This window comes from Calypte anna, chromosome 3, assembly GCF_003957555.1.
Source record: "Calypte anna isolate BGI_N300 chromosome 3, bCalAnn1_v1.p, whole genome shotgun sequence".
In the NCBI taxonomy this organism is placed as follows: Eukaryota; Metazoa; Chordata; class Aves; order Apodiformes; family Trochilidae; genus Calypte; species Calypte anna.
The window spans coordinates 113,888,512-113,902,144 of NC_044246.1; the positions used below are offsets into that span (position 1 = coordinate 113,888,512).

Below are 13,633 nucleotides of genomic sequence, written 5' to 3' on the forward strand. Positions count from 1 at the left end.
AACTCTGTCATTTTCCTGGGAACAAAACTCAAGTTGAAGTCTGCTCCAAGTCTCTCCACTCCATTATTTTCTCTGTGGCCCCAGAATTTCTGCTCATTTTCAACAGAAAAAGCTTGAGGTTCCCATAAGGAACCAAGGACTGTGAGTAAGGAACTCTCTCAAGGGAGAGCTGTGAATTCAAACTCTGAGTCTTATGAATAGCCTGGACAAGTTCTTTACCCAGCACATCTTTAGATGAAAGCTCTTCCTTCTCCCCCCTCAAAGGGAGGAGAGAGCCATTCATCCTAACAGGGTGAAAAAAGAAGGAATCTGTTTCATGGGGACACACACCTTGGTACTTCAACCAGTGTCTGTTCAGAGCAGAGACAGAGCTGCAGAATGCCCCTTTTCTTACCATTTGCCACTCATCACACATCTTCTACTCTAAAGCCCCTCTCTTGCCTCCTGCAGCACCCTTTCTGCTGTGGATATAAGGATATAACTTCTCTTTCCTCCTTGCAGAATGTTTGGGTGCATAAGGAAGCAATGCAGATTCTGGTCCTGGAGGCAGAGGCTTAACTTGCAGCCCCTGGATGCCTTTGAAAATCTTGTTCTTAATCTCCTCATTCCTCTCTCTTCACATTCTCCTTACAGATGGGATAGTTTAGACCTGCCCACATAAGGGGGATAATGTAACATTTCAGGTTCTGTAAAATAATTGATATTCATAGTCACAAATAGTTTAATGATGCAGCTTGGTTGTAAGCTGGAGAAAACCTAGGCAATAAACCCAGTACACTGTGATTATAACTGTGATCCAGAAGGTGTCTGACCACCAGTTCTTGCTGTGAGCAGCATGTCCTAGAATCCCAGAATCATCTGGGTTGGAAGGGACCTCTGAGATCATCAAGTCCAACCCTTAATCCACTACCACTGTGGTTACTAGTATGTAATAGGCACTGACTGCAAAAAGGACTTAAGCACCTAACTGCATGTGCTAAATCCTTCTAGAGAGCCCTTGCATGGCCCTAGGCTGCATAAAACCTTTAAGCTTTCAACCATCAAACTCATCCTTGAGCACATAGGTGGGGCAAAAAGACCCTTAATGTGCTGATCCCATATCCCATCAAAGCCTGTCAGTAAATTGAAGGTGAGGAAGTGATTATGGTGAGATGTAATATTTGTGTTTTCAGGCTCTTTCACAGCTTTTTGTGTAATGCCTTGGTGCATAATGTTAATGTTGCTGCACTGCAATTAACATCAATAGATGGTTTTACCCCGTGCCCACAGATGAAAACCATAAGGTGCAACATTTTCATAATTCATTCTGCCAGAAGAGCAAGATGTTTGCTCTTTGGTTTTGCTGTTATACTCTCAATTACAGAGTTAAACATATTTCTCATTTTTCTTTTCCTCATTTTTCTCTAGTCCTGTGCTGTCTACAGTTCATAGAGGTTTTAAATTGTCCTTGTATTGAAAGGACAGAAACATTTAAGAGTTTTTAAGGAGAAACACTCACCCACCTCTTTCTATCTTCAGGGGCTGTTTGCAATAGCCACAGCTTCACCCATTCATCTACAGCCCTGAAAACTGAGCTCAGAAGAGTTTACCACGTGTAGTGCTTTAGCCCAGACCTGTGAACTCTTGTCCTTCCCCTCTGGTAGACACTTAATAGATGGAGCAGGGTTTGTTTTGATGGTGACATTTTTGTGTGTCCCTGATTCATCCCAATGTGTCAGTACAAGGCTGCCCTCTCGTGTCAAGAGCTCTGCATCTGCTCTGGGTGCTGAGTGCCCCCCAGCTGATGGAGTGAAACCATCCACTCCTCCAAGCCTTGAGAAGGCAGTAAATAAATGTATTTAATGATCAGAGATGCTCCTCCAAATTCGTATTCACAATGTGTTCTGGTGAATTTCATGCAATTGTTTCTTTCCACACCTTGTGTAATATTTGAATTACAGGAGTTCTGTTAAAAAGTTTGAAGATTAACCTTGTTAATTGATTTTTTTATTTTCTCTCTCCCTTAGCTATGACTGTCCGGAATGGAGGGAATGTGCTGGTTCCCTGTTACCCCTCTGGAGTGATTTATGACCTGCTGGAGTGCCTCTACCAGTACATTGACTCTGCTGGACTCTCCAGTGTCCCTTTTTATTTCATCTCACCTGTTGCCAACAGCTCCCTTGAGTTCTCCCAGATCTTTGCTGAATGGTAGGTGTCAAAGGGCTGCTTCATCACTTCTGTTCATACAGAGCAGTGGTACAGAGGTGCATGCAGGTCATCTCCAGTGGATGTTCCAGTTCTTAAAGGGAGCTACAAAGAAGATGGAGACTCCCTATTTACAAGGAGTCCCATGGGCAAGACAAGGGGCAATGGGCACAAGTTGCTCTTGGGGAGATTCCAGTGAGTACAAGAGGAAAAATTTTCACTCTGAGGACAGTCAGACACTGGAATGTTCTCCCAGGGGAAGTGATGGATTCCCCACTTTGGGAAGTTTGAAGTCTCAGCTCAATGAGGTGCTGGGACATCTCAGATAAATAATAATATGAGAAGGGTTGGACCAGGTGAGCCTTGAGGTCTCTTCCAACCTGACATTTTAGGATTCTATGATGATTCTATGAATCTGTGGGGTTTTGGTACTTGCACTGATAATTAAATGATGTCCCTGACTTTTACCTATCCCTATTTGCATGTTTTATCCACTTCCCCCAAAACTATGCTGTGGTCTCTCCATGTAAGGGAAATAAATTTTTCAGGCTTAATTTTGCTGAGACAGCAAGGTATTTTCATGGCTAAAAAAGGCCAACAGAGCACTGCCAGCAGGTCAGGGAAGGAGATCCTTCTGTGCTCAGCACCAGTGGGGCTACCTGAAAAATGCTCTGGGCTCCCCAGTACAAGAAGGGTGTGGGATTACTGGAGTGAGGCCAGCACAGGGGCACAAAGAGGGAGAAGCTGAGAGAGCTGAGACTCTTCAGCCTGCAGAAGAGAGGGCTCAGGGGGGTCTTAACAGTGTGTAGAAATACCTGGTGGGAAGAAATGAGGATGAGGGAGCCAGAGTCTCCTTAGTAGGGCAAGAGACACAAATTAAAACACATGAAATTCCATCTGAGTGAAAGAAGCACACTTTCTTACTCTGAGGGTGGTCAAATACTTTGTGCAGAGGGGTTGTGGAGGCTTTATCTGTGGAGGCACCAAAACCCAACTGGACACAGTCCTTGGCAGCCTACTCCAGTTTGCAGATCTTGGGTTGGCAACCACAATCATTCTGAGCCATGGAGTGGAGAACCCAATCACTTACAGCTGTTCCTGAATTCTTACAAATTGAAATGTGCTTTAGGTTATTAAATAGAGTAATTAAGCTTTTCCTGCCTTTAGTTGTCTCTCATTTTTTAAGTCTATAGAGTCCAGAAAAAAAAAAAAAAAAAAAAAAAAGAAAAAAAGGAAATTTTGAATTGTGAAATTGTGGATTGATGCCTCAGGAGAATCATAAAGAGGATTGAAACCTGGTGAATTTTAATCACATTACTTCCAGCAAAAGTAAGGAAATCAAGCCATGGTGTCCTGGCCAAACTTCAGTGCACTCACCAGGGTGTGTTGACTCATACAGTTTATAGCTGAACAACTCTTTGGTTTGTATTTACCTGGTGATTTCATTTCAGTAGCAGCTGAATTGGTAGCTGCATAGATCTTAATAATGAGTAGCAGGGATGTTACATGTGCTAGATGGCTCATTTTGTCTTTTGTCTCTAACAAGCACAATTCTGACACCCCAAAACTCCCTTTTTTAAAATTTTACTGTACTTATATTCAAAAATCAAACACAACATTGGCTGATCTCCAAACACTTAGGTGTAAGAATAATATTTTATGTACAAGGAAATGGAGGCAGTGACTGAATATCTGTAAAATCCAGGTTTGGGGTCAGAGATTCTAGCCTACCAGTTCTACTATGCAGTCAGCTAAAAGAAACATCCTGCTCTTAGTATCTTAGACTTTATCAAATTTAGTTTGCTTCAGGCTTATTGCTTTATAATAAAGTGAAAAAAGTATAAGAAGGGCAGTGTTTCCCAGAAAAAGCCACCAGGACAGTGTCACTACAGATAATTGTAACACAGGACTCTGACAAATATCTTTTTTTAAACTTCTGTAGTAGGATGAATCAGGAGTCTGGCTAGAGCTAATCAACAACTTTCAGTATTTATGTTTTCTTAATGAATGATTTATGAAAAATAGCAGGTAGCAGTGAGCATTGTGCCACGGTGAGCTGCAGTTTACCAACACTGTAGCTGCAATGAGAAGATGCACAGGGGAATTAGAGTGTAATGAATAGAAGGATGGAGTCACTGCTGAGAAGTGGGATGAAGCAAGTGGAATTTTTCTGTTGGCAAGCTTTTTCATAGAATCATAGAATCATAGAATTGGCTGGGTTGGAAGGGACCTCAGAGATCATCAAGTCCAACCCTTGATCCACTCCCCCCGTGTGGTTCCCAGCCCATGGCACTCAGTGCCACATCCAGGCTCTTTGGAAAGATCTCCAGACACGGAGAATCCACTACTTCCCTGGGCAGCCCATTCCAATGCCTGATCACCCTCTCCAGAAAGAAATTCTTTCTCATCTCCAACCTAAACCTCCCCTGGCACAACTTGAGACCCTGCCCTCTTGTCTTGCTGAGAGTTGCCTGGGAAAAGAGCCCAACTCCCCCCTGGCTCCAACCTCCTTTCAGGGAGTTGGAGAGAGTGATGAGGTCTCCCCTAAGCCTCCTCTTCTCCAGCCTCAACACCCCCAGCTCCCTCAGCCCTTCCTCACAGGACTTGTGCTGGATCCCTTCACAGCCTCCTTGCTCTTCTCTGGACCTGCTCCAGCACCTCAATCTCCTTCCTGAGCTGAGGGGCCCAGAACTGGACACAGGACTCAAGCTGTGGCCTCCCCAGGGCTGAGCACAGGGGGCATATTTGTCTTTGTAAAAACTGGTGAGGTCTGGACTAAGAAATGATGTGGATGTTGAGCTATAAATTTGTCACCAACAGCAAAGGAGTTCTGTTATGTCCTTTCCTATGTCTTGCTCCTTGTGTATGTGATCTCCCCATGACTGAGTTATCATGTCCTCTAAACAGACTGGAAACAACAAAAAAAGATGAGTGATTTTGCACCTGAGGCCACAGAGCTGAAATGGCTCCAGAAGAAGTTTAACAGTAGGTGGCAGCAGATACTGCAGGATGGTTTCAGTTCTCTAACCCAGCTTACTTGCCTTTTCTTTTAAAGGTTGTGTCATAACAAACAAACAAAGGTGTATCTTCCAGAACCTCCTTTTCCCCATGCTGAGGTAAGTAAGCCATGGTCTTGCTGTTTGTTTATGATCATAGAGTGAGTGGGTTTCTGGAAAGCACTCCTGTGTGGCTGTGGTTTTTCTGGTGAGCTCTTCTACAGCTATTTGGCAGTTTTGTGTCATTATTCATACAAGTTTAGGTGATTTATTGCTCATTATTCATACAAGTTTAGGTTGTTTTTCCTTTTTTTTTGCTTTTGCTTTCTGTGATTAATTTGAGAGCATGGGGGAAGAATGAATGATGGTGTTCCCTCAACTCAAAAATAATAATGAGGTTTATTTAGGCATGTAACTTGCATCTGCTCTCCTCTCCTACTTCTTTCCCCCATGGAAGGCTGTCTGGCATACACATGGTTGAAATGTTTGCCCTTATCAGACTGCAACCAAAAATATTCCCTTTGTCCTGGCAGTTTCTTTCAAAGTCTGGAAAACTAAGAACCTGTTATCAGAGATGGTTATCAGAGATGTTACCAGAGATCACCCCAGCTCTTACCTCCTAAGCTGAAACAGGCACCCTGTTGTCTGCTTAAGGTAAAATGGTATCTTGAAAGAGAGGTTTGATATGAAAAAGGTAAAGCATGCAGCACTGAGTGGTATCATTGGCAACTTTAAGTGAAATTACTTGAGCTGGCATCTTCATGAAGCAAAGAGAGGTAAGGTTCCTGTCTTTGGGGAGGATCTCTCTGCCTTGTTATTTTGAGGGAATCTTCCCTGCAACAAAATAATAACTCGAGGGGAAGTTTTAGACATGACATGAAATAAATATGGTATAACTCAAACCTTCAGAGTTATCTCACATACCAAGAGAGAAAATCTCTTACTTTTTGTGCTGGGAACAACTAGATTTCCCACTAAAATAAATGAGAGGCAGACTGGGAAAGGAAGAAATGGGACTGGTGTAATAATTCTGTCTAAATCCCACTCCTGTGAGACAGTGGGCATTTTGAGGCATGCAATTTCAGGACACTCTTTTAGTCCCTCTGGTCAAAACTGATGAGATGTGCTGAGTGGCCTTTGCAGGTTTAAGTGTTAAGAGATTAAATGCTTTTTCAGGCACTGAGATGTTTTTATCTCTGAAGTACCTTATCCAGGGACTTGTTCCCAAAATTGTCATTGCCCATACAGATCATATCTATCATCTGTAGGTACTTCAAAGGCAGTGTTGGAAGCAAGACCTGACCAGAAGCCCTTACTCCTTCCAGATGCTTGAATACATTTGACTCAGGATGCACAGTGAATTATGTATAACCTGTTACAGGAATAATGCAGACTGCAGGGCAAGCCACACAGTCACCACTTTTTTCTTTTTTTTTTAAACCAAAATCATTCACACCAATAAATCAATTCCAAAGCCTGATCTCAGAGTACAAGACTGTGTAGCAATGCTGCTGCTTTCTCATTTCCCCTGCATCTCTGCTTTCTGGGCTGTTCTTGTTGATCCACAGTGGTGTTGGTTTCACTGACAGTCTGTATTCTACAATTGCTTCAAAATTTCAGTTCACAATATGCACTGAAACTGGCAGGTTTAGAGGAAAACCTTTCCAAAAATGAGAATCCAAACATGTAGCTGTCAAAGATTGGGTTAATTAACTCATTTTATATGATGGGTCTTTGTGTTTACAGAGTGATAACTGTATGCTTTAATTTTTAGGACATTTTGTATTCTTCACAGATCTGTTGGTAATGAGATTTTTCCCAATTATTGTTCAGCTCTTGAGACATTCTTCTGTGCTTCAAGTGTAGATCAAGGTAATTACCTAGGAAAGGACTCAGAGCAGTGGGTGACAACAGATCCCTTCTGACAAAACACAGTGCAGAGGGGTAGCAATGTGCCTGGTACATCTTCAGGCTCAGGCCAAATCCTACAGGAATGACCCAGGAAGATAGGGACTTTTTAGCATGAGATGTACAAAGAGCTTTATTTAGACCAATTGGTAGGAAACCATTCTTCAGCTTCTTACAGTTTTGCCTAAGGGTTGCCTTAAATGTGCTAAATGCCACAATTTAATGTGTACACACATCCTTGTAGCTCCCAGGCTCAGAAATGGCTGTAGCCTGTAGGCATGTGAGCACTGCACATTTCACACTGAGTTGTCCAACAAAACTCAGATTGTGGCTTTGGTTCTTCACCTGGAATTCCTGTGTAAACACTGGGAAGTGGAGTAAACATTGGGAAGAGAAGTAAGCTGCTGTAATTCCTAATGATACATATCCCCATACCATGATGGACTGAAAAGGTCTCTTCATTCCTAATTCCTGACACATACTGGTTGGTTTTTTTTTTTCAAAACCAGTTTGTATGGTGGGAGGCCGAGATATAGAAGTACTCTTTCAAGCACCTGGCTTAAATCAAAACCAAAACAAAGTAATACCCAGGCAAATGAAGGCTGAGGCAGCTATTTCATTAATTTATTTCTTAAGTTTATAAATTTATAAATCACTAGAGTTTAGACACGTTTGAGAACAGTGGATTAGGTCACTCCTTTCTGTAAGAGGCATGGTTTGGGTAGTTGGTTTTAACCAGTCAAAGCATGTTGAGATTTCTGTAGCTGACTGACACACCAGCACAGCACCAAGATGTCCATGTCAGGTACCCAGGCTCAGCATCTGCCTTTGATTCCTTGCTGCTGTCATCCTTTCACTCCTGTAATTCTCACCAAACTGGGCTGCATCCCAGTTTGGTGGTACCTACAGCCAGCTCTGGTTTCATGCTGTCCTGCTGTTTCTAAGGCAGGGGAGAAAAGCTGGGTTGTTTTTTTTTTTCTTCTGTGAAATACAGTGTTGGAGCAAGCAGAGTAAACAGAAAGGGGACAAAATCTTGCAGCTGACTTTGTAATATGGAACTTGGATAATGTGAAACATCTCTATAACCTCTTGTCAGGACAGTTTTTAACAACTGTATGATTTATTCCCTGGCAGAAATTCCTGTTATGCCTATGCAAAGAATATCTGCCATAGTGCTCTGGGCTTTCAGGGTCATTTTACCAAGCCAATGATTCAGACCTGGCCTTAATAACCTGTCCATGGCCATGCCATCAGTCTAGGAGGGAGCAAGGACTTGGACTTGAGGCTTCCAGGTACCAAATTAGAGCCTTAATCAGCAGCCAACCTTTTGTCTTAGGTCTCTTTCTAGATCTGTGACTCCACAACCTCACCATCAGTAGCTCTGCTTCTTACTGGTGCTTAATGGGTTTTTTTAATGAGTATCAGAACCAGACATTGAATGATCATTTCCACTAAATGGGTTGTTAGGGGAGAATTGCTTTACTGGTTTTTCAAAGAAATGGTAGGTTTGTACCATGTAACCTGTACAGAAATTGCCCATCAGGAGAAGATGTGTTTAACCACTCAGTTGTTGGAAGAAAAATGGGGAATTACTCAGACATATCTCTTAGTTGTTAGCAAGCATTAATAACATGCCTGGCATCATACATCAGAAAGGGACAGGCCAGGAAATAAGCTTCTAATTATCTATGAAACAGGTCCAGCCCAGCATGCTGTCTGGTCTGGCAATTCAGTGTCCTTGTTAGCTTTATAAACAGTAAGATTGAAAAACATACAAGGCAAAAAATCCCCAAGATCTTCATGTAATCTCTTGCAGCACTCAGTTCCAGTGGTGCCTGATGCTTATTATAGAAGAACATTTAGTTCCTTGAATCAGTTACTGTTTTATTTTGCATTTCACTTAATTGTCTCTTTACTATTGTTACAAGATGATAAATAAAAGAACCTTCACAGAACGTGAATCTTTATCTTTAGAATCTTTATCTTCTTTACAGTTATGTTTATTTCATCTTACTCTCCTCTATCTAGTAGGTGGTTTGAAGCTTTTTCATTCTCTCTGCATGGAAATTTTCCAGATTTATGATTTATGCTGCTTCTCTTGCACTCATTCATTTTTCTGCTGTGCTGAATAAAACCAGACACACTCTTTAACCCTGCAGAGAACCCAAAATTCTTCTACTCCCTTCTTGTTACTTCGTCTTTAATGTAGTAGTGGGTGTTCATCATATCTCTTCCTGCATAATCACTGTGTAGGATTTATTGTGCTTTGGGGTGGCAATTTGTTTCCTAACATCCAGGCTGAGTGAACAGGGAATACTTTCCCTCTGTTACAAGCAGGGAATGTGGTCTGAAGTTTTTAAGGCTTGTAGGGGTGGATTTGGACATCAATTCCTACCAAAGTTAATATGAGTGGAGTGTCCAAGCTTTTGAAGTGTGATCTGCAGCCTGTAAGCCATGCACAAGCTGAAAGAGCTTTTTAAAGGCATTTCTGTGATTGCTGGGGTAAGAGTTGCTTCAGGGAGGTAGAATCTTGGGGCAGGACTGCTGTAGATTCCAGCCAGTGATTTCCTGGGAGGAAAACTGGGGAAGTGGATTGGAGAACCAGTTAGGGAAGGGATGGGTTGCCCTGTGGCTGGCTAACCCCTAGGCTTAAACAAAAGTTCAGTTTTTCAGCAGTAATTATTGTGGTGGGGAAAAGAGGAGAAGGAGCTCAAACTGAGGTGACTTAGGAAGCTTCTGCTAAGTAAAAATGGGAGTTCCCAAATTTTTGTGGATGCAGCAGGCTGGCTGAGGGAGGTGATGGCTTTGACACCCAAAGCACTGTATCAGTTTCAGTCTAGAATCAGCTGTCTGAATGGGCTTAGATTTAAGCTCCCCAATACTCCTGTGGAGCACAGATCAGTCTCTTTTTTTTCTTTAGAAATGTTATTCTGGTATCTCAGACCCAACTTGTGGTGTTTTACCAAATTCCTTGAGAGCACAGGAACGTTCCCCATCCTAACACAGCCCTAGCTGAGGAATTAACCACCTCCCCAACCATGTCAAAAGGAATTATGGATTGTACAGACTGCACCATCCCTTTTAGTGGAAGTAAAGGCTTTGTAACTGAGCACTGGAATTATTCTAGCAAGGCAAAATGAGAAGCTTTCACTCCTTTTCCTTTCTGTTCTGTCTTTACATAAGACAATTTCAGGCTACAAGTTAAGTGAATCCAGGCTTGTTTAAATGTCTGCACCAGAAAAATTTGAGAGGTAATTTATATTGATCAGTATTTGCTAGTGGAGGAAGAATTTGGATTTGCTGTCCTCTTATTAAGGATTCTGCTGGCAGCATCTAAGGGAAATGGCTGGGAAAAGTATCTTTTTCTGTCTGAAAATAGCCAGGGTGGGAGTAATATTGATTCTGTGGTCTAAATACCACCATTTGTCTCCTTCATCTTTGCTTCTCTCCTCCATATGCCAGTTTCTGTGTATCACATTCAAAGCAATAAATACTTGAAGGGGGTGACTGTATAGCTCTGTGTTTTGTCTTACAGTCTTGTATAGAATTAGGGCAGAGTTGGTGTTGGTCTTGGGAAGGGAGTGAAGGAGGTGAAGTAATAAATGCTTGGCTTGCTCATTGATAAGCAACACATCTGTTCAAAATTTGGGATAGGGAACACAGACACACAAACAGAGGCAGAGTAAATAGCTGTGTATTTTGACTTGCTTCAGTAAAGGGTACACAAAGGCTCTGGAGATTTATCCTCTTTATAGCAGCAGTTGTTGACCCTGTAAATCAAGTTTACCACCTTAAAGGGAGGCATAACCATTCAGGAGTTTAAAAAAACACAGCTCTCCTCGGTCTTGGTTCAGTACTTTACCACCCTCTATCTCTTAAACTTTCAGTCAATAATCGTTCTTTCTGTAGAAAGATGCTCTGAATGTTGCCTCTGGTTTCCAGAAGTCAGCCCTGGTCTGAAAATATTGGATAAGTGAATGCCAGGCATCAGTTTGGAGCCAGGCTTGGTACAGGTTGGTTGGTAATGAGCTTATACAACCCATCTCATCTGGGGGTATAAAGGAATTGTACAAATCATTACAAATTTAGTCCCCTTAATGATCTGTGCCGTTTTGTTGAACCTGTTTTGCAAGTTCAGCTCCATATATTTTTGATTAGGTAATTAGAAAAGCCTTTGCTCTACACACTAAAATCAGCTGCTCTATCTCTGGAATGAACTGAATGTCTCTAAAGTTGCTTTTGTAGCTTTTCACCCCTGCTGTTCTCACCTACCTGTGAGAACCAGAGATTGTGAGCTGTGGTATGGAGATTCAGGAGACTTATTATAATAAGGTCTTTTAAGGTAAGGAAAAAAAAAGACAAACAAAGCCAAAAGAAAACATCAGCACACCTCAGGACATGGTGCTCAGGATGCAACACGTGTCCCTTTTCCCTCCAGAGTGAGCACCCCCAGTTTGAAGCAGTGCACCCCAGCATTAAGTTATGTGTTCTGTTGCTGGAAATAAAAAGGGTGATTAAAAAATGCCCTGCACACAAACCCCAAGGTCCTGAAAACTAGATTAGAGATCTTGTGTCTCTCTACAAAGGAACAGCAAAGGATTTGAAGCTTGCAAAATGCTTTGAAGAGAAACAGCTTTTATGTTTATAAACAGTGAACATTTGTATAGGTGTAGTGGTGGAACAGGCTGCAGAGAATGTTTTTGCATGTAGAGTGCTGCTCTCACATCCTAGCAGAGATTTGAATCTGTGTACAAATACAGATAATCCTAAGGAACCTGTGAAACAAGAACAGTTTGTGATTTTCAGAAGTGTGTTATGTAAATCCTAGCTGTAGAAGCATCTTTCACTTAAGGAGCTACTGCTTCCTGACAAAGTTTTGCCCTGTCACACATCCCATTTATTATTTTAAGTAGGAATTGTCCCCTTCCCCCATTTTACTTAATGAAACTGCTTCTGCAGCTTTGGGTTTGAAGCTTTTGGCTTCCCTCAAAAGAAACAGGGGCCATTTCCTACCCATTCTTTTGAATGCCAGTGTTTGATGGGATAAAATTTGTTTTGCCCGTTGTCTAATAAACTGCAGTTTTTATTATGGAAGCTAAGTTTAGATTCTAAATACTGCACACCAGATGTGTTAATCAGAAGTCTTTACCAGTCTTAATTGCAGAGATGTTTTCCAGATTCAGTGCATAATAACTGCCAGAGCACTTATTGAATGATTTTTTTTCAAATTTCCTTCTTGAAGATTAAATAGGAATTTGATATTACTAGTAAGCTGCAGAAAGTGCAGTCTCCTAGATGCTTCCTCCATGATCCAAGGATCCACGTGGAGATCATGGGCTGTGTCTGTCCACCTCCAGTTTCCACCTTACATCAAACCCCGGTCTCACTCCATTCCAGTCATCCACAAATTGCACAACAATTTTAAGCAGGACATGTGGGAATGCAGAATCACAGCAAAATATTTGCTGCTGGGAACTTGAAGGAGACCAAACTCAAGGAAGCAAAGGAGAAAGATCAATATTAGCACCTGTATGTGGGCAACTTCCTCTGATTGAAAGGGGTTTGAGGCAAAGTTTGTACATTGGCTGTTCTAGCACCAAAGAATATTTTTATGTCATGACATCTGGAAGTTGAATAGGGTTGATACTTTGGTTCAGTGAACCTAAATTCAATAAGGAACATTAAGTCCTGAAGGTCTTTGTAGTGCAGAAGTTGTTAAAGGCTTAAAGATACATGAGAATTCTCAGCTTTCTCTTCATTTCCATGTAGGCACTTGAGTCAGATCTTAGGATCCAGAGAAGGGCCACAAAGATGCTGGGAGGGCTGGAGCAGCTCTGCTCTGGAGCCAGGCTGAGAGAGTTGGGGGTGTTGAGGCTGGAGAAGAGAAGGCTGCACCGGGGAGACCTTAGAGCACCTTCCAGTGCCTGAAGGGGCTCCAGGAAAGCTGGGGAGGGACTTGGGACAAGGGCCTGGAGGGATGGGAGCCTGCGAGGGGGAAGGGTTTGCAGCTGGGAGAGGGGAGATGGAGAGGAGATCTTGGGCAGGGAGGGAGGGAGGGAGGGAGAAATGGTTTGGTTGGACTTGGTGATCTCCAAGGTCCTTTCCAGCCATGAGCATTCTGTGATTCTCAGGTGTGGGACATGGGTTAGTGGTGGCCTGGAATAAGGTGATGTCCTGGCTGGGCTGGAGTGGGCTAGGAGAAGGGGGAAGGGTTTGGAGCTGGGAGAGGGGAGATGGGGATGAGATGTGAGGGAGGAATTGCTTGGGGTGAGGGTGCTGAGCCCCTGGTTGCCCAGGTTGCCCAAGGAAGCTGTGGCTGCCCCATCCCTGGCAGTGTCTGAGCCCAGGTTGGATGGGGCTTGGAGCACCCTGGGCTGGGGGAGGGGTCCCTGACCATGCAGGGGGGTTGAATCTCATGATCTAAAGGTCCCTTCCAACCCAAACCATTCTGTGATTCTATAATTTACCATGGGGAAAAGTAACAAGCGTGGAAAGATGAATTACAGCTTCAAGAGAGAAGAGCTGCTTATCATAACATTCTTTCT

General features: G+C 42.6%; 1 protein-coding gene across 1 annotated transcript in view; it reads left to right on the forward strand.

Annotated features, from left to right (window-relative positions):
- The window catches only part of INTS9 (integrator complex subunit 9), an 82,251-nt gene that overhangs the window by 39,541 nt on the left and 29,077 nt on the right, over positions 1 to 13,633 (forward strand). Inside the window, exons 10-11 of the mRNA XM_030448236.1 lie at positions 2,007 to 2,187; positions 5,240 to 5,300. Of these exons, the coding sequence (XP_030304096.1) occupies positions 2,007 to 2,187; positions 5,240 to 5,300 (242 nt within the window). The remainder of the gene's footprint in view (positions 1 to 2,006; positions 2,188 to 5,239; positions 5,301 to 13,633) is intronic.